Raw genomic sequence first — 25939 nt, forward strand, 5'->3', positions numbered from 1 at the left:
TCTCCCTCCTCCACCACACCCCCACCCCAGTTTAGAGCACACTTACCTCCTTATTCACAAAGCAGTAAAGAATGGCCACCAGCATTCCCTAAAGAGGCAGAGAAGTCAATCAGAATAATGACATTTACTGTATTTTTCCATGTATGACGCCCCCTATTTTGGGGGACTCAAATTTAAGAAGATGGGGGGAGATGGCTCAGACATCTTGAGCTTTTTGGGGGGAGGATTGCGCTTTGGGGGGGATTGCACAGGGTTGTTGAGCTCATCTGTCCCCTCACTGGCAGAAGTTGCCTATCGCCCGTCCTATTGCCCCAGCTTCAGCCAATCAACACCAGCCATTGACACAGCAACCAATAACACATCCAACAGCCGTGGACAGACACGGCAGCAGCTAATCAAACGTCCGCCCTATGCACTATCCATGTATAAGAAACTCCCACTTTTTAGCATAATTTTTATAGGAAAAAAACCTAGTCTTATACACAGAAACGTACATTAAATAATAATTGCAACCAGAAAGGCTTGTCTCTCTATAGTTTTTGAACGGGCCTGAGCAAAGAATGGGCTTCTGGTGTGCCTCACCTGGAAGGAGCTGAGGAAGAGGTCAAAGAAGAGCTTGACATAGCGCAGCGTGCCCTGGGCATGCTCATCGGTGACAAAGGCGAAAACCACCTCGTGGATTCCCAGCAACGGGATGAGCGTCAGTGTTGACTTGGCCAGCCTAAATGGGGCATCAGCTAATTAGAATGCATTACAAGCAAAAGGCAGCAGCATCCCACAGTATTCAGCCCGAACCCCGTATGAACCACCTACCTGGTGGAGGAACGAATGGGCTTATGAATGACAAGAAAAGAAACCTGCTAGACTCCTATCGAAGGCCACTTTAAAAAGTCAGTGTACCCATCCCCCAAACCCATGGACATGTGGAAGGGATACCCCTAACCTACAAAGGCTGTGATGCGATGGGCAATGATGGCGTAAACAGGACGTAATAGAACCTTCCCATCCCGGAAAAAGCTATGGCACTGTAGAGCAGGGAAGGGTGGGAGCAGGAGCCAGTACCGGAATTTGTAGTCTGTGTAGCGCATCTGGTGGGCACGGAGCTTAGAGACCAATATCTGAATGATACGGATGAAAATGAAGAAGTTGATCTGAAAGAGAGAGAGTGTGTCTGAGTGGGAAGAAGAGGCAGGACTGCAGGAGAGTCAAAAGGCACGCATAGCAAATAAGGGTCTAATTTTAGCCACGATTACTACTGTTATTAATTCTGGACCCATCATAAGGTCTCAGTGGCTTGCACAGGTCTCCCCAAAGTGCCCCACCCAGGCTGTGGCCATGTCTATGCATCACTGGGGCTATAGGATTAGACGTTTGCAGAACAGCTACTGGATCACTGGTACATATGCTTGCTAATAACATTTTGTGATTTGAGCACTTAGGGAAAGTGCTGTCTATAATATACATACTAAATTATTGTTGTTGGTAACGTGGACAACAGGGGTGGCTTATCTTAGGCTTGGAGGCTAAATTGGGTCCCCAAAGAAATGTTTTCTCACCCCACTCCAGCAGCATTTTGACAGCACAAAAAACAGCAGTTAATTAGTTGACACAGTGCTGGTTTAAGCCTCTTTGCCCTGCTCAGCACCTTGATGGTGATGCTGTGTGCCCTCTCCCCTGCCATTAACTTCATCATTTTATGGACGGTGAGGCGGTTGATAATTCCCTCAGCTGATCTGCATCCATCAGTTAAGGAAGTAGGCTGTGTGCCTCTGTGTGCATACCCCCAACGTGGCTAATGTGGTTTTCAGGCCAAAATTGGTTCACAACCTACCCCTGGCCTGACAAGGTGCATCACATTGTGGCCCTTAGACATTTTATTACTTGGAGGTTGCCCTATTCATTTTTCAGGAACACCAAATAAGAAGGCTGGAGGCAGGAAAATGATTGTTCCCTCTGCATTTTGCTAGACAAGGGCAGCCATTGTGGGCGGTTCAGTGGACATCTGAGACAAGCGAGGAATAAAGAGAACTCACCAAGATGGCCAGGAACACAGGGAAACGCAGGATCCACCAGAACCCCATGTTATGATTGGTACTCCAGCATCTCAGGAAAGAAAGAAAGAAAGAAAGAAAGAAAGAAAGAAAGAAAGAAAGAAAGAAACCATGGGTTGTGTGCAACAAGTGTGACCTGGCACACTGTCCTCTTCCTTGCAGCACCTCCCACCCCCACTGCTCACACTTAGTACAATGTGGCCTGCTCACACCCATAGCCCTCATAGGAATGTCACCTGTTAAGTTGCCTGGCAATGACAGAAGCATTACAGATAACCTACAAACAGTCTGCACAGCAGAGACACACATTGTCCTGGAACTTACTGAATATTTTCATAAAGAAATTTCACCACTACCCATGGCACAATGAAGAGTACTGGGGCCCCTGGAAGAATAGAGAGAGAGAGAGAGAGAGAGAGAGAGAGAGAGAGAGAGAGGATTTATTTATTTATTTTTTAAAAAAGGAACGGCCTCTGTCTGGCAGGACAGAGGAATTTAACCTGAGAAGAGTTTCTGCGCTAGATTCATCCTGACTCAAGATCTGCCAGTGGCTCATTAAACGCAACCAGGAGGTGCAGGGAGTCGAGGGATCCTCAAATCTTGGGAGTATCACTGCAGTCAATTTGCTTGGAGTTATACATTCTCTAGGTGAAGAGGCCAATCTAAGTTGACAGATCTTGTCTCCCCGCCCAGGCTCCATGAACACAGAGACAATCCAACCTGGCCTGGTTGCCACATATACGTTTGCCAAATGGCACATGTGGTTTAGGCGTGGCTTCACCGGAAAGAGACAAAACCTCAGATTTCCAGGCAAGACCTGGATGTTTCTAGATTGCGGAGGGGCTTCCTTCCCCCCACTGCATTGTGCCCTCCTCCCAAACCTGCTCCAGGTCCCTCTCCCAATCTCCAGAGTAGGCTTGCAGGCAGGGGCAGGGGTGTGAAGAGGGAGGAGAGGGAAGGGAAATCCCATTGTGTTTGCGGGAGCCATTCTGCTCATGAAATGACTTCGTTGGATACAACGGTGTCTGTATAATTGCTTAGTAGGAAGCAGCTAGCAAGAGGCACAAATGGCATTGTTATGGGAGAGTTTACTGCAGACTCAGTGATGTTCGTGTAGACCAAGTTTTGGGCAGTGACCACATGACATCAAAACGCCATCCCATATGATATAGTATACCTTTTTTCCTTTTATGTTGTTCAAAATAACAACAACAACAACAACACCCAATATCAGCATTGTGTGGGCACCGTGCAAAGCTTGCATGCATGTGTAGCACTGAGATCACAATAGACTGCCATGTGGAAGCACCATCAGACACATTCAAAACAGAATGTGGAAAAGTATATTTATTTATTAAATTTATATCCTACCCTTCCTCCCAAAGGAGCCCAGTTTATGGATTAAACCTGCTTTTAAGATAGATAGGATAAGATGCAGGCAGCCAAAGTGGTGTCCTCAAAATTTATTTGGACTACAACTCCCATAATCCCTGATCATTCACCCTGCTGGTTGGGGCTAATGGGAGCTGAAGTCTGAGGACATCTGGAGGGCACTAGGTTGACTACCCGAGGGATAAGATGCAAGAGTTGGCCTCAGAAGTCCCATGCAGGCAGTAGCTCTTTAGCAATCAGGTAGTGGTATGATAAGAACCACTTGTTAGCCAGAGTGTAAATATCTCTCACCCACTGTTGTCTCTGGTCAAATAGATGCTATCGGGTTGTTGTTGTTGTTGCTGCTACTGTTGCAATGTCTCAAAAATCTACTTGATCTGAGACCATGGTGGGGGTAAGAGGGTGGGTGATCATTTTTACTGAAAACATCAACCACAGAATGCCCTCAAAAACTACAATCTCTACATGGCCTTAGCTGCATTACAATGTGCTGTTCCATGTAGAGCTGCTTGCCCTTTGGGGCAAACATGACTAGTCATGAGGGATGGATGACTGCTGCGGAGAACAGCACTGTCTCCTTCCCATGTCTCCCCAGTAATGTTTACTGAAAGAAGACAGATGAGACGGTGTCATTATTGTACGCAAAATGTCCCCCCCCCCTTGCTGTAAGGAGCAGCCAATCAAGTGCAGAAGGTGGGGCTTGGCATGCTTCTGTTTCTGTTATTTCCGATATGAGCTCACCTGATCGGTGCCTCCCAGGCCAATGTGTGGATCTGAACTTAGTTAGCTGACGTCTTTCACACTTCCCAAATGTTCCAGCACAGTTCTTGCCTCAAAATATGTGTCCAAATGTGTTTAGGAATTGGTCTTTTGAAGGGGGAAACGTTTAGAAATATGTATTTTGAGACAAGAGGTGTTTGGAAATGCATATTTTGAAAGAATGTTAAGTTCAGATACATGTTTACGTGTTGAATAGGGGCTGCTGCTCCTATGCCCCACCCACCCCCTGGCTGATCCTCTCACAGTTTTCCTTCCTTCACAGCTTGCCCCAAACCCCTGCCCCACCTAACAGCTCCACCCCCTGCTTATCCCACACCCCTCCTTTCCCCCCTCACAGCTCACCCCAACCCCACCTTTTAAAGTAAGAAAGTCTGAGGCACTTCAGAGAGCTGTTTTCTGAAGCCCCTGCCCCCCGTTAAACCTTGCTGTAGCCATGTTTAACAGAGCAGGACAGATGTTTCAGAGAGTGGTTTGTCAAACCTCTCTGTGGACCACTTCTTCCCTTCTGTTCAACACCTTGCCTGGGCCGCTTTCCACCCACACTGCTTACTTGCCAAATGGCCTGCTTGCCCATTTACCTGCATGCTGTTATGCTGGAGTTGGCCTGGCTGCCTACTGGGGGCCATGTGAACTCCAGCGTGACAGCAGCCTTATGCTTCTATTTGTATGGGAAGAAACGTGAATTGTCACGTGGAATTATTATGTTTTAAAATTGCAGCTTAATGTGTTCTTGCAGAATGCCTGCAAAAGTGACACAGGCTGCAAACAGACTGATTCACTCATCCCTAGGGTTGGCAAACTCTGAGAATGATGACATCACATCCATCTATCTTTTACTGGATGTTTACCAGGAAAACCGAGAGAGAGAATATGCTGTTGCTCTTCTCAATTGCAGCCCATGCATCATTCATAACACGTCTTGCTTGCCCTTTAGTCTCTCACGCTCAGAAAGAAAGAAGGCAGCTATTTAGTAGGTAGCTGGTAGTCACAAGGGTCAAATCTGACATTCAAGCAGGCATATCTTGATTTTCTCTTTTTAGAAGAAATAAATAGTAAGGTAGGGATGCTCAATGCTGGCTTCACCAGAACCTCACAATTCCTAGCTAATCTGAAACCATTGCAAAGTCTGAACATGCAATATTTTAATAGACAAAAAATTACTCAGGGAGGCTCTAGATAAAGGAGCACTTGGGACTTTATAATCTAATTCTTGCCATTAAAAGACAGTGATTGCAGAAAGCCATTGATCAAGCAACATGCTCATTCAATGGCATATCTAGGTCTTTCACCCACAGGAGGGCTGGTGGAGGCTATCATTCTTCCAAAGTTGTTTTTTTAAATGTACAGAAAAGTAAAGCAAAGGCACCTCTGTTACTTAGAGGAATAAACTCTGGGTAAAATGGCACTGTGTTGGTCAAGCAATGAGGCATTATCTGCCTTGGACTCAGAGTTTCTGTGAGCACAACTCAATTCACAGGACACTCCTGCTGGAGGCAGGGGCAGGTGATGTTTGCCAGTTCCTCTTTCCCTCTGAAGCCCCCCTGCGCACTCTCAGCAACTGAAGGCGTAGGGGATCCTCTAAAACAGTGAGAGGGGGAAGAGAAGGGGTGAAATAGGCAAAAATGACCCTTCCCCCCTTCCCCCAGTGGGAGCTTCTGATGGATCTCAGTCCCTTCCACAAACATTAAGAGTTATTCAGTCCACTGAAATGACACTCTGGGCCCCACCACTGTGCCGCTGCCAGCCCTGCCAGGGCTTTGTCTGTGCCACTGCCACAGACCACTGCCACTGTGCCCTCATTGCTGCAGCCTCACTGCTGCCACTGCATCATGGCAGCATTGCAGGTGCAGGTGCTGTCAGAGATGGATTTAGGGCAGCGTGACTGGTTCCACCATACTGGGTGCTTAGCCAGCATTTCCCAACCTTGGGCCTCCAGCTGTTTTTGGACTACAACTCCCATAATCCTCAGCTAGCAAGACCAGTGGTCAGGGATGATGGGACTTGTAGTTCGAAAACAGCTGGAGGCCCAAGGTTGGGAAACACTGGCCTAGGGGATGCAGCAGGGCTTGCAACTACAGTGGTAGCTCGAGTTACAGACGCTTCAGGTTACAGACTCCACTAACCCAGAAATAGTACCTCGGGTTAAGAACTTTGCTTCAGGATGAGAACAGAAATTGTGCAGCGGCGGCACAGTGGCAGAGGGAGGCCCCATTAGCTAAAGTGGTGCTTCAGGTTAAGAACGGACCTCCAGAACAAATTAAGTTCTTAACCCGAGGTACCACTGTATAACATGGTAAACTGAGCAGCAAGAGAAGGGGGTGTGCGATGAATTTTGGCCTCATACAGAGCGCCACTGAAATTTGAAAGACCCAAGTCCAGCCCTGCTGTAGTGGTGGGGCTGGCTGCAGTGCACGTATGGCGGGGGGCAGGGCCCCCCGGATCTGCAGAGGGGGTGTCATCATGGAGGTAGGGGTGTTGCTGGGGTGATTTGCCTACAGCGGCAAATGTCACAGGTCAGCCCTGCTCTGGATCCAACACTGACCATTGTCACCATCATTACCTTCTGTGTCACACTCTCCCCATCCCATAACTCTGAGACAAGGTCATATGCCCCGTCCCCATAACATAAAGGTGGGAACCCTGGCCTTATCTCCCCTACCCCCCACAAGCCAAATTTCTTTGAAGTGCTATTAATCAGCACATCCCCTGGTCAAGCAGCATCTCTGCCTGCCCACACCTGACGTCTTTTGAGGGAAACCATTTTGGCCCATATGGACTGGAGCTTCCCCACCCCTGCCATAATAAACAGTGCAGATTAGCGCAATCTCCAGCCACAGTGCTTCTCCTTCCCTGCCACCCTCAGTGACTCTCGCCCTGCTGTTTCTGCTCCAGCGAAGGTGCCTCTGACACTCAGTCACTCGTCCTTTCCAGGGCCTTGGCAACCCTGCATATACTCACCCCAGCCGATGCAGAGGTAGAGGCTGAAGTAGCTGCGCTCGGAGAAGACGGCCAACACCAGCAAGTTGTGCAGGTAGAGCCCCTCCACCAGCAGCCAGCAATAGTTGGCCACAATGCCGTACTGCATGAACACAGTGGCTGCCCGGCACCTGGCTGCTGCCTGGGGGAATGGCAAGGGGTCAGTGAGAAGGGCAAGGAAAGTCCAGGAACTCTCCTCCCCCACCCTCCCCCACTCTACAACCCAACCCCTGGATCAGCTTCAACACAAAGTGGACATGTCCCTTTAGCAGGCAGATTCATGGGGGCAGCAGTTTGCCACTCTCCATAGTTTTGTGGTTGGTACGTTAAAAACAAAAGCCACCAGTACAGGAGGTCTCAAGTGGCAGTAATGCGTAGGACTTGGCAACGAGGCAATGGCTTGGATCAAGTTTGGAAATGTAGCTGGTTCAGGCTGCTTGGTGACAGCAAAGCATGGTGGTTCTGGTTCCCATAACCATGAGTGAAGGTGAGTACTGAACCAGAGGAGGGTTGAAGAAGGTGCTATTGGGGATGCTATTGGCATGGCTTCATTTGAAGCAGGGCTTAGCCCACACGGTCCAGCCTTCCAGCAGTTTAATTCCAGATACCAGAAATTGCTCTTGCACTCTGGGGGTATGTTATTAACTCATGACTGGATGCATCAGAGAAACGATATACCGTATTTTTCGCTCTATAAGACGCACCAGACCACAAGACTCGCCTAGTTTTTGGAGGAGGAAAACAAGAAAAAAAATATTCTGAATCTCAGAAGCTAGAACAGCAAGAGGGATCGCTGCGCAGAGAAAGCAGCAATCCCTCTTGCTGTTTTGACTTCTATGATAGCTGCGCAGCTTGCATTCACTCCATAAGATGCACACACATTTCCCCTTACTTTTTAGAAGGGGAAAAGTGAGTCTTATAGAGCAAAAAATACGGTAGTCGCCAAACTTAGGTTTTAACCGGGACATTATGGATGCATTACAAGCTGACTTAAGCGTCGTGAAAGCTCTGAGAAAACATCCTATGCCTTTCCCCCCTTATTTGCTGGCTCTTGTGAATTTGTATGTGAAAACAACTACTTGGGAGTAGGCCCTAGTGTGTAGCTACCAAGTAGTGTAGGCAGGGGTTGTTGGGTTCCCATAATTGTTTATGTGTGGTGCAGAGGCGAATCAACTGAACCTTCATGCTCCCTGGGGAAAGGGAACAAAGGAAATGAAAATAAAGCAAGTGTAAAAAAAAAAAGGGGGGGGGGACCAGGAATGTCATCACTCACCTCATCACTCAGCCAAAGACCCACACTGTAGTCGTCAATCTTCTGGTTGAAGTGAGTGTTGAGCAGCTTGTCGATAATAAGCACCGAGATGCCCTTCAGGATGAAGGAGGCGAAGAGGTTCATGTGGATGTAGTTGCGCATGCAGTGCAGCTTGCTGGAGAGCAGGGAGCTTGTCAACAACGCCTGTCCAGCATGGCCAGCACCATGCAGCCAGTGCCTCTCTCCCAGATCTCCCTCCCAGCCCTTGCACCCTGATCTCTCTCTTCCACCCCACCCCGCTCCTCCATGCCTTGCGTTCTCCACTCTGCTCCTCATTCCACACCTACGCATTCACCCATGCTCTGCTCTCTCGTGTGGCTTACCAGGAGCTCCTGGCCAATCTGGAAATATTTTGCAGATTTTGACCAGAAAATATTTTAATTAAATCCAGACCAACGTGACCCAGGAAGGCAGTTTGTTAGGGGTGGTGTTAAGAGACCCCTATTCGCTTCACGATGCTACAACTCCCAGAGAGCTTTAACAATCAATCCCTCTTCCCAGGGAGCTCTGGGAATTGTAGTTCTGGGAGGGGGTCTCCTAATATCTATCAGCATCCTTAATCCTACAACTCCTTAATCCTACAGCTTTGGGGAGAACCAGGGAAGTTTAAAGGGGTATGATCCTGCTTTAAATATATAGTGCAGATAGGGCCATATTCTCTCTCTCTCTCTCTCTCTCTCTCTCTCTCTCTCTCTCACACACACACACACACACACACACACACACTTCATTCAACTGATGTAAGTACACACCCACACAGTCATATATTCTCATCACAAGTACACAGCAACATGCATACTTCCCAAAGTTGCATTCTGACATGACTGCTTTCTCTACCACAGGGATAATTTTTATCTGGTGCCTGCTAGCAGAGAGACCTGTGACACTCCTGATCTTATACTTTTTTGGAGACAGGTAAATTAATTTGTAGTCTCAATGTGTGCACTTGCTGAACCTGCCGCGCGATTAGGGATCCAAATGGATCAACCCAACAGAGTAAATGTAAAACAGCAGCAACAACCTTGTGGTGAAAAAAGAGGGTTGAATGAATCCACCTCAACTTTCTCTAAAAAAATATATTTTTAAAGAAACACAAAACTGCATTGTATGTAATTTGTCTCACTCGGTCAGAAAGCATGCAAAGTGTTGGTTTCTGCCAAAGACGTTAATATGTAAAGAGCAATTCCCAGCATCTCCAGTGTGGACAGATCCCTTCCAACTTAAAAGAGCTCCATCTCCACCCAACCAGATAGGATCATAGAATTGTAGAGTTGGAAGGGACCCTGAGGATCATCTAGTCCAACCCCCTGCAATGCAAGAATATGCAGCTGCCCCATACAGGGATCAAAGTTACAACCTTGCATTATCAGCACCATGCTTTAACCAACTGAGCTGTCATCTCACTTCTTTCCAGGCAGACCTACAGCCATTCCACTTCCTTCTAGGAGGACCAAATGAAATCTGGTCTTACTATCCCACTTCCCAGTTCCCTCCCCCTCACCGCTTTGGGCACTGTCCCTCAATGTGGTCACCCCCATCACCCCCACCCCTCCCAGGCCAATTCCCAAGGCACCTGAAGCCCAGCAGCACAGCCAAGGCAAGGATCAAAGTGCAGAGTGACACCGAGTAGCCAACCGTGTACATCACCTTGAAGCTCCCGTAGATCTTAGCAAACCACTCCTGGAAGTCGAAAGAGAGGAAAGAGACAATTTGAGGCCCCAAAGGGATGGTACTAATCCTGGTAATCTATCTGCTCTTTAAAATGGGTATAGTACGTTGAGTACAAAGTCAATGGAGTCAACGGAGGTGGGGAATGTTCTTGCAGACAGCCCCCAGGACTCATTTAGATAGCCATGCTCTCACCTGCTCTAAGATGGTCTCGTTGTTCATCACACACTGATGAGCATCACGCAACGACTTCCCTTCGGGGGTGGTCACCCATTGTCCGTCTGGGTCACACTTCTTGAATACATAGCCATGCTTCACTGTAGGGAATGAAGGCATAAGGCAGGCTTCCTCAAACTCGGCCCTCCAGATGTTTTGAGACTACAGTTCCCATCATCCCTGACCACTGGTCCTGCTAGCTAGGGATCATGGGAGTTGTAGGCCAAAAAAACCATTTGGAGGGCCAAGTTTGAGGAAGCCTGGCATAAGGCAAGAGGAAGAAGAACTCGACTGAATCAGAAGGCCCATCTGGCACAGCATCCCGATTGCAAAGCAGCCATCCAGTTGTCTACACAAAGCCCACCAACCAGAACCTGGGTGCAACAACCATCTCCCCACTTGTCATTCCCAGCAACTGGTATTCAGAGGCATATTGCCTCTGTCCATGAAGTCAGAACATGGCTAGTAGTCACTGATTGCCTTATCCTTTGTGATCTTATTAGGATTATTATTATAACTCCACCCTATACTTGTTCTGACCGTTTGTTGTTATTCCTCTGTGCCTTCCCACAGTCCCCATCTCCTGCACCCGCAGTACTTTTCCCTCATCCTTCTCTAGTTTATTATCATCCCTCTTCATTCCTTTCCTGTCTATTTCCCTTTCTTAGGGCTCAGCCATACTTTCGTTTGTCCCGTGATTTCTAGTATTTTGTATCACTCTGTTATAACAGGTCCATAGGTTTTTGCTTTGTCCCACCACTTTCCCTGGGAAAACCTGTTGTTTACTGCTGAACTGGAACAAATGTCACGAGGAAAACCCAAAGAAAAATGTGTCTCTTTTCTGAACCAATCCTAAAATAGTTCCTGAATTGGATTCTGCATGCTTTCCAGGAAGCTGTTTTGGGGGAAGTCTGCTCCCACCTCCTTTCCTTCTCTCCCTGCCTACCCCTGTGGGATAATTTTTCCAGTTGTCTCCCCAGCTTTGAGCACCCCACTTCTAGTTTCCTCAACATGCTTAAAATGTGTTTTTTTTTTTAGTTTACTCTTCCTTGTTTGGTGCTCATATTAAAACAGTGATCAAGTGATATATGTGCAAAATCTGTGTGTCCCAATTTGTTTGCTTTTATTGGTTGCAATGGTTCCAAAGGCAGCTTTATTTTCTGCCTGTAATAATACGTATTAAATACTGTGGTACCTTGGTTCCTGAACGGCTTAGTTGATAAACAAATTGGCTCCTGAAGCCCGCAAACCTGGAAATAAGTGTTCCTGTTTGCATCCATTTTTCGAAAGCTGATCATCCGTTTCTGCTGTCAGCATTGTTTCCATGGCCAAACAGCCAATCAGAAGCTACACCTTGGTTTGTGAATGTTTTGGAAGTTGAACGGAGTTCAGGAATGGATTGAGTTCGAGAACCAAGGTACCACTGTAATATGTATTGGAAGAGAGCCGGCTCACCAATGAGGCGGGGTGAAGCACCTGCCTCAGATGGCAGAAGTGCTTTGGAGGCACCCTGCCTGCCCCACCATTTCTGCCACTGCTAGAACAACCCTCTCTCACTGGCAAAAAAGAGATGTTCTGGTGCATGGCATCTCCTGGGGTAGAGAAGACGAGCAGCGACACCTGGAATGCCTTGGCTCTCACCAAACTTGGCAAGGAAGTGGTGTTCCTGTGCATTGCATTGCCACTCCCCACCCGCACGGGGTGGGAAAGATGAGTGGCAGTGCTTTGAAGGCGGCATTCCGGCAACAGTGAAAGTTGGGGAGCAGGGAACAGCGCATTTCTGTTTCACCTCAGGTGGTGAAATGGGATGGACCATCCCTGTACAGTGGTACCTCGGGTTACAGGTGCTTCAGGTTACAGACGCTTCAGGTTACAGACTCTGCTAACCCAGAAATAGTACCTCAGGTTAAGAACTTTGCTTCAGGATGAGAACAGAAATCGTGCAGCGGCGGCGCAGCAGCGGTAGGAGGCCCCATTAGCTAAAGTGGTGTCTCAGGTTAAGAACAGTTTCAGGTTAAGAACAGACCTCTGGAACGAATTAAGTTCTTAACCCGAGGTACTACTGTAGTGGAAATGTCCTGGCTCCTTTTGTGCAAGTTGAATGATTATCTGATTATCCAGTTTCCTGAGTATCTGGCTTTTCTGATTTTCTGACTCTCTGCTACAGGTGAGCGGAACTGAAGGTGGAGACAACTTGAAAAGCAGACTATTGATTATAGGAAGTATGAACAGGGGGTTTCTAGGGTCTTTCCCTAAGGAAAATCAGAGGCAGAAATCACAAGTGGGATTATCCAGGCCTGGACCAAATTGAAAATGGCGCAAAGAGGTATGGACTTAAGGCAAAGTGTGGCTGGGCCCTGAGTAACTCTCCCATGTCACTTCCTTCCTTTCCCCCCCTGCCAGGGGCACAGGCCCATTCCACTCTGCTTCTCCCCCCCCAGTGCACGCACCTTGGTCGTACCAGGGCAGGTACCAGGGGCAGGAAACATTGACAGTGCTGTTGGGCTGTGCATCAGGCCAGCATGAGTACTTGTCAAAGGTTCGGTTGCAGACCAGCTCTGTCAAAGAGAGGAGGAAACTTAGCATGTGATACGGTGGTAGGAACAGCGGGTTATATGTGTGTCTGAATATGTGTACAGCTTTGTCCTTGTTTTTCACTCTTTCTTTAATTAGGAAACTTTCCCCACATTCATGTCCCTCAAGTGTTTCATCAACCAGCAGAATTTGCCCTTGGGACACATATGGGACCCTTGTTGCCAGCTTCACATGCATGTGTCTGCACACACAACTGCCTAGTAATTCATCCACAAACCTCACCTCCACTCTGCCTCAGCCTCCTCTTTGTGCTCTACTGCTGTCTGAAACAGTTTTTACAGCAACTTCTTGAGGAAAAAGAAAAAGAACCCCTCATCTTTTGCGTGTGCTGATTTATGAAACAACTCTTGCCTCTGGGACCCAGCACTGTAGGTAGCTCATTTTCTCCCTCAAGCTTGGCATAGGGCCGTAGCTTAGTGGTAGAGAGAATGCTTTGCATGCAGAAGGCCACAGGTTCAATCCCTGACATCTCCAAGCAGGGCTGTGAAAGATGCCTTATCTGAAATCCTGGAGAGCCACTGCTAGTGTGTGGGGAACGTTTGGCCCTCCAGATGTTGTCAAACTACGACTATGAGCCCCAGCAAGCATGGCCAATGGACAGGGGTGATGGAAGTTGCAGCTGAGCAACATCTGGAGAGCTATTGGTTCACCACACCTGGTATAGACTCTACCAAGCTAGCATGGTGGTCTGACTCAGTGTAAGGCAGTTTGCTATGCCCCTTAAGCTTCCAAAATTCTTGTCTCGTTTCCACAGCATGCACAGATGCATGTGGTCCCAGCACTCAACTGCTCATTGCCTAGCAAGGAGGCTGAGCTTAAACAAACAAACAAGCAAGAAAAGCAGCTGGGTGGAAAAACTGACCAGTGCCTTTAAATGTCCATTGCACTTCAGAGTGATCAGTGTCCAACCCCCTCCTTGCCCCCACCCGTGACTTCAGTGCTCTGATTCCCAACCTCCAGGGGGCGCTTGTCTCACCAGTGGATGGTGGCAGAAGGCTCATGTTGTGGTAGCACTCTTCGCTATAGGCCTTCCAGCTCTCAAAGAGGAAGTCCATGATCTGGGCTGAGGGTCCCTGAAGGAAAAAAGACAGCAGAAAGGAGGACCGGCCTGATATATATGTGCCTCTCAGGCCTGGGATGGAGAGGGGCTGGGGAGGGTTGGGGACGAAGGCCCTTACCTGAGGGCACACCACCAGTGCCAGCAGGATACTGAGAAGACGTGGTTGGGACATCCCTCTGCAGGGCTGCAAAGCCGCATTGGGATGTTCCCAGAGCTGCTGGCTGCCTACAGAACGTCCTGCGGCCGGTTTAGCAGAGCCCTGCGAAGGATCAGATAGAAGGAGAAAAGAGGAGCACTTAAGTCTGCCCTTCTGCAAACTCTAGGCTCCAGTACCCTGGCTCCAAGGTGGATGACGCACTCTGCAACTGGGTTTGTTGGGCTACATCCAGGAAGGCTGTCCAGTGCCAGGAAATTCTGGGCTGACAGGGACCTGCTAGGAGTGAATATGGCCACCGCAGCCTCCGCCCAGATCAGGTGCTTGGTGGTGGTTTGACCCTGCCTCTGGTTGGTGCGGGGAACCTTCTGACCCTCACTGCAGCCAGGAGAAATTGAGGACGCCCAATCTAGGGGGCTGCTTCAGATGCCAGTCACTGTAACAGGAGCCTGTTTAGGGGTGGGGAGCTATTTCAGGGCTGGATTTGGGTGCAGGCCAAGTACCCAGGGAGACTTGATCCACTACAATGCAGCACAGGGGGGCTGCCCTTTTCTTGCTCGTCTCCTCAGAGCACCAGCATGCAGAGACTTCCCTGCCCCACAGGCAAGCTTGCCAAAGTCTGCAGCCGGTGCTGGGGAGCAGCAGGTAGCCCAAAACAACAGAGCACGACAAAAGAATCCCAAAGCCTTTGCATAGCTAGGCTAGACAGTGGATCTCTTGTACAGTCGTACCATGGATCCCAAATGCCTTGGTACTGGGATGTTTTGGCTCCCGAACCCCACAAACCTGGAAGTGAGTGTTCCGGTTTGCAAACATTCTTTGGAACCCAAATATCTGATGGGGATTCCGCGGCTTTAGATTGGCTGCAGGAGCTTCCTGCAGCCAACCAGAAGCTGTGCTTTGATTTCTGAATGTTTTGGAAGCCGAATGGTCTTCCGGATTCCGTTCGACTTCCAAGGTACTAGCAAAGGGAAACATGGGTGCCTTTGGGGATAGGATGAGCCCTCTCACAGGACACCTCTGTCTATGGTATTGATTGGCAAAATAGCGTTGCCTTGTGGCCAGAAAACAGCAGTACTTTGGATTAGAAGGCAGGTGTATGAGAAAGAGAGAAAGAGAGAGGGAGACAGAAATGTGGGGAGTGGGGAAGATAGCAAAGAGTTCTGGAAATAATGGTTGCATACACAGCATACATTTAAAACACATTCCCCTTCTCGAAAGAATCCCGGTAGCTGTAGTTTGTTAAGGATGAGGGTAATTGTATCTCTGTAAGGGGTAGACGACAGTTCTCTGGATTTGGGATGTGTCTGTGAAAAGGTGCTTTGAATGTAGGCAGTACACTCAGCCAATGTATCTGGGATCCAGAAAACCAGCAGGATTGTGCTGGTGGTTCTGACGTTGTGCTGTCTGCAGGGATCCAGCAAAGGGCAGTAGCTGTGCCATCTGTGGGGTGGTGCAGGCAGCGACAGAATGCCACACTGAGGTACCAGGGGTCTGTGTGTATGGTGTCTGCAGTAGGCAGCGCACGTGGGAAGGAGGGTAGGGCTGCCTGCGCGTTGCATGGTGGGTGAGATGAGGCTTGCTGAAGAGGACACATGCCCCAATGCCTGGAGCCCTGATCTGCTCATGGACGGTGGCTTGTGCATTCCATCACTATGACACTTCCTGCGCTCCTGCCAGCAGGGACTCTCCTGATACAGAGTCAACTTCTCCCCAGCAGTCCGTGCCTAGGAAAACATTTCATAGGGGGAGGGAACGAGGGCGAATGTGCCAGTAGCGCTGCCCCTGGTCTGTTTACAGCTCCTGGCATAGCCCAGCTTAAGGCCAACCAGGCTGTTAATCATTAACGCCCTCCAGGGATCTCCTGGCTCCAGATGAACCCAGGGGTGTTGTTGCCTCCTAACCCCACAGCCTTCATCCTACTGCCGACAAAGGCCCCCATGTGTTCAGAAGGCTCGACTCCTTGGCTGAAAGACTGCTGTGTGTCCTTGTGGGCGGCTGTTGGGCAATGCCCGCCGTGTTGGCAACCCATCCGGGATAAACTCAGATTCACACCAGAGCTAAATCCTTCAATCCCTCTCTAATCTGGTTAAAGGGCTCCTGAATGGGATCACAGTGCTCCGGACACAAACCAAGTATTCTTGCCGTGTGCCTTGGAACAGACGGGCCATGCCTTTGGCCCAGATGCGGCCGGAACTTTGCTGGGATTGCGAGAGTGACCTTCCGGCTGTCCTGTGAAGCCAAAAATAAGCACTTGGCCTAAAAATGCCTGTTCTGCCCTGGAATGAAAGGCTCCTCGTGATCCACTAGGTCCATTCTTCAGCATGAGCTGTGCAAGAAACAATGGAAAGATCTCTGCATACGGAGGGCTTACTTTCCCAAGGGCTACTTCCCAGATTGCCAGTATTTACAGAATCTACACAGAACTCACAGGAGCCTCACTGTTATGATATAGATTCAGCTAGCTAGCCGTGTTGGTCTGACGCAGTCGATATAAATTAAAAAATTAAAAAATTGTCCAGTAGCACCTTAGAGACCAACTAAGTTTGTTTCGTGTGTGCATGCACACGAAAGCTTATACCCAGAACAAACTTAGTTGGTCTGTAAGGTGCTATTGGAGAATTTTTAATTTTTTTTATTTGTTATGATATAGAGAGGGATAGAGAAATGGCAACATAAAAAAAAATAGGCCAGCGGTGGGGGAGCTTTGTGAGGCCATTGGCCAAATTCCCTTCTCAGCAAACTTCCATGGGGCCACATACCAGTGCTGGGCAGGGCCCGAGGCCAAAGAGGGCAGAGCAATGAATATAAACAATTCCTATGTACAGTAGACTAGTGTCTAGTCACTTTCACACACCCCTCTCTGTTCGCTACCCAGACAACCAAGAGGCATTATCAAAGTGCAAGGACACATTCCAGCCGGGCAATGCCACTCTGCATTGGCTCCCAGTACCTTTCCGAGCACAATTCAAAGTGTTGGTGCTGACCTTTAAAGCCCTAAACAGCCTCGGTCCTGTATACCTGAAGGAGCATCTCCACCCCCATCGTTCTGCCTGGACACAGAGATCCAGCGCCAAGGGCCTTCTGGCGGTTCCCTCATTGCGAGAAGTAAGGTTACAGGGAACCAGACAGAGGGCCTTCTTGGTAGTGGCGCCTGCCCTGTGGAACGCCCTCCCAGCAGATGTCAAGGCAATAAACAACTATTTAACTTTTAAAAGACAACTGAAGGCAGCCCTCTTTAGGGAAGTTTTTAATGTCTGATGCTGTACTGTTTTTAATATTCAGTTGGAAGCTGCCCAGAGTGGCTGGGGAAACCCAGCCAGATGGGCGGGGTATAAATAATAAATTATTATTATTATTATTATTATTATTACTCATGGAGGGTGCAAAGCAGGGCCGGTGAGGGTTGTGGACTGGGGAGGATCCCAAGGGCCAAAGACAGGGGTCTGGAGGGCTGCATTTAGCACTTGAGCTCCCCTACTCCTGGGATAGGTTGTGGCAATATACAACTTCAGAATTGTTTTTCAAAATATGAAATTCCTTTGGTAGGAGTCAGGGCAGTGATGGCCTCAGCTGATTGTCAGGGCTTTCATAGTTCTGTTTGTAGTGCTATGTGAGCCCCAACAATCAGCTGACTATTGGCACTTGGGCATAAATTGCAGAGCTCTCTGCATGGACATGTGGGCAAAAAGAGGGGGCAAGGGTCACCTGGTGCCATAGTGACGTTAGGTGATTGAGATGTGGGGCTCTATTGTTGCGTCAAGTACCTGTTGTTGAATACTCCAGTTTGGGGTGGGCAGGGGGCTCAGTCACAAAAATGATATGGGAGGATGGAGGATCAGTGTTGAAAACCCCAAGCACTGCGGCTCTGATCCATTTTGCCTCTCTCCCACAGTAGTTAAAAAGAAACAAAACACAGGCGATCCAGTTCCTAGATCGTTGGTGTCATGTCTAGTTTTGTCCTGACAATTGTAGTGCCTTTGGACTATGAGGATAACAAACCCATTAAAGGTAAAGGGTAAAGGGACCCCTGACCATTAGGTCCAGGCATGACCGACTCTGCGGTTGCGGCACTCATCTTGCTTTATTGGCCGAGGAAGCTGGCGTTTGTCCGCAGACAGCTTCCGGGTCATGTGGCCAGCATGACTAAGCCGCTTCTGGCGATCCAGAGCAGTGCACGGAAATGCTGTTTACCTTCCCGCCGGAGCGGTACCTATTTATCTACTTGCACTTTGACGTGCTTTCGAACTGCTAGGTTGGCAGGAGCAGGGACCGAGCAACGGGAGCTCACCCCGTCGCAGGGATTCGAACCGCCGACCTTCTGATCAGCAAGTCCTAGGCTCAGTGGTTTAACCCACAGCGCCACCCGCGTCCCGTTAACAAGCCCATTACAAAATCACAAATGGAAGTGTGCTTCAACACAAACAAGACTTTTCTTCCATATAAGCACCATTCGCTCACTTATTCTGGAGAGTGCAGGCAACATTCCTTCTAAAGTTCCTCTACGTTTCTCTGCACTGTCGGCCCATAGGCAGCTATTCTTACATTGTACATTGCAACAGCAGCACAAAATATTCAGGCAGCACTGCTGCCTTACCCAGGTTTCAGGTGGCATTCATGGATGTGGCTTGTGTGTGATCCTTGCCCCGTCCCCTGCCATTATATCCAGCTAACCTCCCATGCTCTCCTCTGTGCTACTCTGCTAGTGTTCTTGGGTGTAAATGGAAAACCTCGAAGTTTTATTGCTGCTTTCTCAATTTCATCAGTCCCATAAGGATTGCACCACGTGCAATTTCCAAGAAATAAGGCTGGAACTAGCAAAACACTGCTAGTCTTGGAGTTAATAATAATAATAAAGTACATAAAAATTGGTGGTAGTTGTCTGAAAGTATTTGGAGATCATACTGATTTGTAGCACTAAAATAAGTTCTGGCATTTGGATACACCCCAGTTTTTAGATTCTCAAACATGTGCTTTCAAGATTCTGCTCTAGATTCATTCTGTACTTCATTCTGGAAATGCATACTTTTGATGCTCCAAAAAGAGCATCCTGAGAGCCAAAGCTAGAGCTTGACTGGTCAGGAAGGAGTGAGTGGCGCATGTCCAACTCCCCCTATCTCTAAGGGACATTTTGAAACCTTTCAGAGCTTGTCAGAGGGACAGTAACCAGCCCATAGTCTGGAGGGCTGCTCCCAGGACTATCCCTCTATCCCTCCTCCCCTCCTTGTGTGGTTATTTTTAGCCCTGGGAAATCATGTTTCCTTAGAGCAGTCCCTAATTGCTGCTTCTGTTTGGGAGCTGGGAAGCTCATTGATCAGGAAGCCAGCAGCGCCAGATGCTGCTTTCGCTCCTGGGCTGAGCTTTCTCCATATTTAGATAGTAGGACAGACAGATGCTTCTGTCATGATGAACCTTGCCTTGGTGGCAGCAGTGTGCAAAAGTTTTTGCTGGGGATGTGGGCAGCTCTTGCGATTCCAGATCACATTGGCCCAGGTCCCTTGCCTAGGGATGATCTCTACTGGAAAACCTCTCTACCTGGCAATGCCCACCCCAATGCCACCCTGTGGAGTCAGGATTTATAAGGGAGTTCCCCACCTGTGTGTTGCTGAGCCACCTCCTTCCCCACCACTGGAACAAGCCCCCTTGTGCTGCCTCTCTCAGACTGTGCCCAGGCTCCTGGCCTCAAAGTTGACAGGAAGAGACTCTTCAACTGGATTGCGAGTACCCCTGGTTGTTGACCCACGGCTCACTCCCCCAGGGAGCCCAAGCCCTCTGAAGTGGCTGTAGTTCACATAGGAATCACTTCCAAAAGACAGTGGGATGGCGGGGGTGAGGAAGCAGTCCTACTCTTCTTCTCCCCAAAGGTGAAGGCAGACATTTCTCCTTATTTTAGTGTTTTAATATTGCTCTGAATAAATAAACGGGACGCGGGTGGCGCTGTGGGTTAAACCACAGAGCCTAGGACTTGCCGATCAGAAGGTTGGCGGTTCGAATCCCCGTGACGGGGTGAGATCCCGTTGCTCGGTCCCTGCTCCTGCCAACTTAGCAGTTCGAAAGTATGTCAAAGTGCAAGTACCGTATTTTTCGCCCTATAGGACGCACCGTCCCATAAGGCGCACCTAGTTTTTTGGGGGGGAAATAAAGGAAAAAAATTATTTCCCCCCCAGGCGCGGGGTTGGGGAAGCCCGAGCTTCCCCCGACCCCAGCCCCCAAACAGGCAGCTCTCTGCAAGCCGTGGGAGCCCAGTGCTGGCTCCCGCTGCTAGCGGAGAGGTCCGCGAAGCCTGGACGCGCTGAGCTCAGCGCGCGCAGGCTTCGGCATGCAGGCACCTCTCCGCCAGCAGCGGGAGCGCTCCCGCTGCTAGCGGAGAGGTCCGCGAAGCCTGGGCGCGCTGAGCTCAGCGCGCGCAGGCTTCCGCATGCAGGCACCTCTCCGCCAGCAGCGGGAGCGTTCCCGCTGCTAGCGGAGAGGTCCGCGAAGCCTGGGCACGCTGAGCTCAGCGCGCTCAGGCTTCCGCATGCAGGCACCTCCCCGCCAGCAGCGGGAGCGTTCCCGCTGCTAGCGGAGAGGTCCGCGAAGCCTGGGCGCGCTGAGCTCAGCGCGCGCAGGCTTCCGCATGCAGGCACCTCTCCGCCAGCAGCGGGAGCGTTCCCGCTGCTAGCGGAGAGGTCCGCGAAGCCTGGGCGCGCTGAGCTCAGCGCGCGCAGGCTTCGGCATGCAGGCACCTCCCCGCCAGCAGCGGGAGCGCTCCCGCTGCTAGCGGAGAGGTCCGCGAAGCCTGGGCGCGCTGAGCTCAGCGCGCGCAGGCTTCCGCATGCAGGCACCTCTCCGCCAGCAGCGGGAGCGTTCCCGCTGCTAGCGGAGAGGTCCGCGAAGCCTGGGCGCGCTGAGCTCAGCGCGCTCAGGCTTCCGCATGCAGGCACCTCTCCGCCAGCAGCGGGAGCGCTCCCGCTGCTAGCGGAGAGGTCCGCGAAGCCTGGGCGCGCTGAGCTCAGCGCGCGCAGGCTTCGGCATGCAGGCACCTCTCCGCCAGCAGCGGGAGCGCTCCCGCTGCTAGCGGAGAGGTCCGCGAACCCTGGGCGCGCTGAGCTCAGCGCGCGCAGGCTTCGGCATGCAGGCACGTCTCCGCCAGCAGCGGGAGCGCTCCTGCTGTTTGCGGAGAGGTCCGCGAAGCCTGCATTCGCCCCATAGGACGCACCCAGATTTCCCCTTCATTTTTGGAGGGGAAAAAGTGCGTCCTATAGGGCGAAAAATACGGTAGATAAATAGGTACCGCTCCGGCAGGAAGATAAACGGCGTTTCTGTGCGCTGCTCTGGTTCACCAGAAGAGGCTTAGTCATGCTGGCCACATGACCCGGAAGCTGTACAATAAAGCGAGATGAGCGCTGCAAGCCCAGAGTCGGTCACAACTGGACCTAATGGTCAGGGGTCCCTTTACCTTTACCTAAATAAATAAACAAGTGTCCCTCCCTTGCTTGAGAAGCCCCTGCTGCGAAGGCACTGGAATGCCTGGCTCATTCACGCACCACAAAAGCTGCAGATTTCCCAAAGGCTGAGTGCAGAGACCTCTGGCCTAGATCCCTCCTCTGTACAAACAGCTCCCGTTTGTCCTGATGTCTCCTCCCTGCCACCCCTTAGCCCAGCTGGACAGATCACCCTCCTGGCTCAGAGGAGCCTCTTCCTGCCCCCAACCCCAGCTGTGTCGGAGTGGGCTTTTCTGGTCTCCGGCCAGCTCCGTCCTCAGCCACCTCCTAATGCTTCAGGGAAGCTGCAGGACTGCCCAGGACCTCCTTTGTTGTCCTCCAGCCCCAGACACACTACTTTGGCTCTGCCCCATAGGGAAAGAGAGAGGGGATCCATTTGTCTCCCTGCTCGACCCAGCTGTGATTCTGAATGATGTTTTCCCTGCCAGAGTGGCCTCTCTTTTCTGTGCTTGGCTAACGTACTCTAATTAGTATTGCAGGCTAATGACCTTGGTCCCTGGAGACCCCAGTGAGAAAGCGCCTGGCTGGAGCCACAGTTGCAGTAAGGACATATCGCTCATGGGAACAGAGCAAGCTGCAAGATACAGAGGCAGAGGTTGCCTCCATGCTCTGGCCACAGGAGGCCTACCTGCAACAATGCACAAAAAGGGAAGAAGTTCCCACCAAAGAAGAATGGATAAATAAATAATGGATAAATAAAGGGATGGCAAAGTTAACAGCTAGAATCAGAGAACCCGGTGGTGATTGCTTTGTGGAAGAACAGAAACCTGTTTTGGACTATTTAAAGAAATATTATAGTATGATGAAATCATGATCAGGATTTGAACTATGAACAACAGAAGGAATTAGAGATTATTGTATTATTGTTATGATATAAGAGGGAGAAGCTAGGGCACAGCAAAGGAGAGTAATAAAAAACACCAAGGGAAATGGGGTGGGAAGTCGACAAAAGAAAATAAAAATATTATGTATTGGAATGTATATGTGATTTTTTTTGAAAATTTAATAAAATATAACCAAGAAACGGCAAAAAAAAGAGCCTACCTGCAGCGTGTACATTTCCTGTTATATTATAAAACTTAGTGGGTGGGAATGGGGCTGTCATTGTACCTAAACTTGATCTATCTCACGGGTTTGTTGTCAGAATAAAACAACAATACATTGTAATCTGCTCATGGGTTAAGATCAGACAGAAATACAAAGAAAATAATGCATTAGTCATGAGAGCTAGAAACCTTGGGTGAGAGCTAATATTCCCAGCAAACTGAAGTAAGCTAGATGAGCACTCTTATCCACATTAAATGCACCAGTTTAAGAGATTAGCACCTTGTAAGGTTTAATTATCATAACGTAGTCACCTGTGAAATGTTATACAACATTTAATAGAGAAGCTTTCTACCAGTCAATTTCAATCTCATTTTCTGTTTCTTTGCCTCAGCAAATTGGTCAATTATCTGCTGTTATTCCCCCTTACCCTTCGTCTTAAATTTCCTTAGATAATTATTATTAAACTTTATTTGGGGGCCTTTTTTGCTTTCAGAAATTGCTGCAGCTGTGATAAACTGCAGAAACGCAGTGACGCTTTTGTATTGCAGAAGAACTTTCGGTGCCAATAACAAGAGTATTCTAAATGAAAACGCAGTATCATCCTCAATCTTAGCTTGTGTTGTTGCCAGTAAAGGAGAGAGACTGCATCAGTTCTCATTCCAGAATGGGAAGGTTGAGTATATATTTATGCTGAATCTTCTGCTACTTGAGAAATTCAGATACACCCCTGTCCGGAGATGAAAATTTGTTTTTTAAGATCTCTAGGCCACTCTTGGTGGTTTCCTGGTGAAAACGGCTCCACGAAATTTGGGGGCTGCCCTAACTGGCAGATCTGCCCACTGTTATACAAGTCTTGGTCACTTCTAGCCTGGAATGTTGCAACACTATACATGGGGCTCTAACACTGGTCATCTGCCTCACAAAGAAACAGAGTCCAATTCTAGAGAAATAACTCAATGGTGGCAACAACAAAATAGCTATCCTGCTTTAATGTGGGTTAGATGAAATAGTCTGTGAGGTAAGTCAAGGAGCAGGAGGATAGCTGTATAGAGAATATGTTACAGGCTTTACAGAAATAAATAGCTTAGGGGTAATATCAGTTATTGTTGGGAGATTCCCAGGATGCCTTGCAACATATGCAACAACAGGGCATGCGCACACTGTCCATTGCCAAAGGAAGATGGAGAGCATTACCAACAGGAGTATTGTACAGTGGTACCTCGGGTTAAGAACTTAATTCGTTCTGGAGGTCCGTTCTTAACCTGAAACTGTTCTTAACCTGAAGCACCACTTTAGCTAATGGGGCCTCCTGCTGCTGCCGCGCTGCCACCGCGCGATTTCTGTTCTCATCCTGAAGCAAAGTTCTTAACCAGAAGCACTATTTCTGGGTTAGCGGAGTCTGTAACCTGAAGCGTATGTAACCTGAAGCGTATGTAACCTGAGGTACCACTGTACAACACTTAAAGGACTCGGGGGCACAGGCCAATGCATAAAATTTGCACAAAATATTGTTTTAAAGTTTAAAAAGAAGAGGAGGGAGGAAGGGAAAGGAGACCCAGAACTGGTGCAAAAGACCTGGGCCTCTTGGATTGCCCCCAAACAACACCCATAATTACATAGGAAATCTGATCACAAGCATTAAACCAACAGGTATCTCTGTCTTTCCCCCTTCCTCTTAGGCCACCTATTCCTCCAGTACTACATTTGATATCCCTGACCCAGCTGGCTTCCTACCATTAGCCCCAGGCTGGCTTTGCAGAGCCATCTGGAGACAGTTTTGACCTACATGCCTGGCACCAGAGGGAGTTCTCTGGGTTCTGACATATCAGACAGGAGGTAGAGGTGAAGCAAGTGCTTGAAATTTAGTTGCTGAAGAAGATGACTGATGAGTGTAAGGCTACATCACTACAGCAGGGTTGTTTTCAGAAGGCCACCAGAATCTGCCTTCAGAGAGAGATGATGTCTTTTTCGCCCGCTGCCTAACTTTGACAACTCAGCCAACACTGGCAAAAACTTAATTGGTCCAAGGTAGGCTAATCCATCATGTTTTGGGTGGCAAGGGTGATAAATGGGGAGGCTGTTGCTCAGGCTCATGGTAGTCCCTAATAATCCATTGTACTGTATTCCTATAGTGTTGTCTGTGTTGTTCTTTTGTGACTTAGTAACTCCTATCCAGGCTTGCCAGATCACATTCTAGAGCTTTGTTGTATGGATCTCCAGGTTGTGATCTGGCAAACCTACTCAAATGTCCTGGTGTGCTCCACTCCCCAGTTCACTCTTCACGTTCATAAAAAGTTTGAGGCTAACTCTCATACGTGATATACAGAACTGAACTAATGATGATACCCAGCCATCTGTGGACAGAAGAGCAGATGTATCAGAGACCCTTCAGATGTCTTCTATTGTGCATTCATTATGATTTGTGCTCACAATGGGGCAGTTATATGCAATCTGCTTTCAGCACTGTTCATGCCTGCAAAATGTCCACAATCAGTGCATGTCCCATAACTTACTGCTGAGTTCCTGTATAAATCACATCAGAAGTCCAAGGCTGCAATCCTAAGGCTTGTGGCAGAGGACAAATGAAAGCAGTTCATCCACCTCATTCTACCTGTGTCCTGCTGGGCGCTCACCCCTCTTGCACTTCTCCATCCATTCCCATTTTTAAAAAAGCAATTCCCTCTCATTGGCAACAATAGTGTGCAATTGTGCACAATGGGGTGTGGCTCAAGCACCCTGGGGATTCCCTTCTTGTGTAAATAGACCAGAGGCACAAGTACTGAATCATGATCCTAAGCTAAAAACCTCTGCAAAATAACCTTGGGCCTTTGTGACTGTAAGCAACAACTGATTCATCTCCATCAAACATACTACCAATGTGTCGCAAGATAAGGGGCCAGGGAGTGTGCGTAGGACAACAACAAATAACCTTGATAGGTCAGGCAAGTCACTGTGCACATACCACTGGGCCTCAGGTTTGTTAGCCAATAGGAACTGGGAGAAAATTACCTACACCTGATGACGAGTTAGACCCTAACTGTGAAAACAGAACCTATCTGTTAATCCTCTCCCAGATAAAATTTCCTTGCTACCTTTTAAGCACAAGCCCATCCCATCTGACTGTTCCTTGTTACCATTTCAGAGGACAAGGGGGAAAACACCCTAAATATATTGCCTAGAAAAATTTGCCATAGGGTGGGAGAA

The 25939-nt window shown here is 49.0% G+C and overlaps 1 protein-coding gene across 2 annotated transcripts in view; it reads right to left on the reverse strand.

Moving 5' to 3' along the window:
• GCGR (glucagon receptor) overlaps positions 1–25939 on the reverse strand; it is a 42487-nt gene that overhangs the window by 2178 nt on the left and 14370 nt on the right. The window contains exons 1-13 of one of the 2 annotated variants that reach the window (XM_083430203.1): positions 14409–14607; positions 14169–14309; positions 13967–14063; positions 12846–12953; positions 10375–10496; positions 10085–10191; positions 8473–8626; positions 7182–7341; positions 2376–2436; positions 2034–2103; positions 1063–1151; positions 583–721; positions 47–88 (exon numbers count right to left, since the gene is read on the reverse strand). In XM_083430203.1, the coding sequence (XP_083286329.1) occupies positions 47–88; positions 583–721; positions 1063–1151; positions 2034–2103; positions 2376–2436; positions 7182–7341; positions 8473–8626; positions 10085–10191; positions 10375–10496; positions 12846–12953; positions 13967–14063; positions 14169–14222 (1203 nt within the window). In that variant the 5' untranslated portion in view covers positions 14223–14309; positions 14409–14607. Of the gene's footprint in view, positions 1–46; positions 89–582; positions 722–1062; positions 1152–2033; positions 2104–2375; positions 2437–7181; positions 7342–8472; positions 8627–10084; positions 10192–10374; positions 10497–12845; positions 12954–13966; positions 14064–14168; positions 14310–14408; positions 14608–25939 lie in introns of those variants that run through there. The other variant, XM_083430202.1, reaches the window with a different exon arrangement.

The sequence above is a fragment of the Podarcis tiliguerta genome (genome assembly GCF_965153285.1).
Source record: "Podarcis tiliguerta genome assembly, chromosome: 2".
Taxonomy (NCBI): domain Eukaryota; kingdom Metazoa; phylum Chordata; class Lepidosauria; order Squamata; family Lacertidae; genus Podarcis; species Podarcis tiliguerta.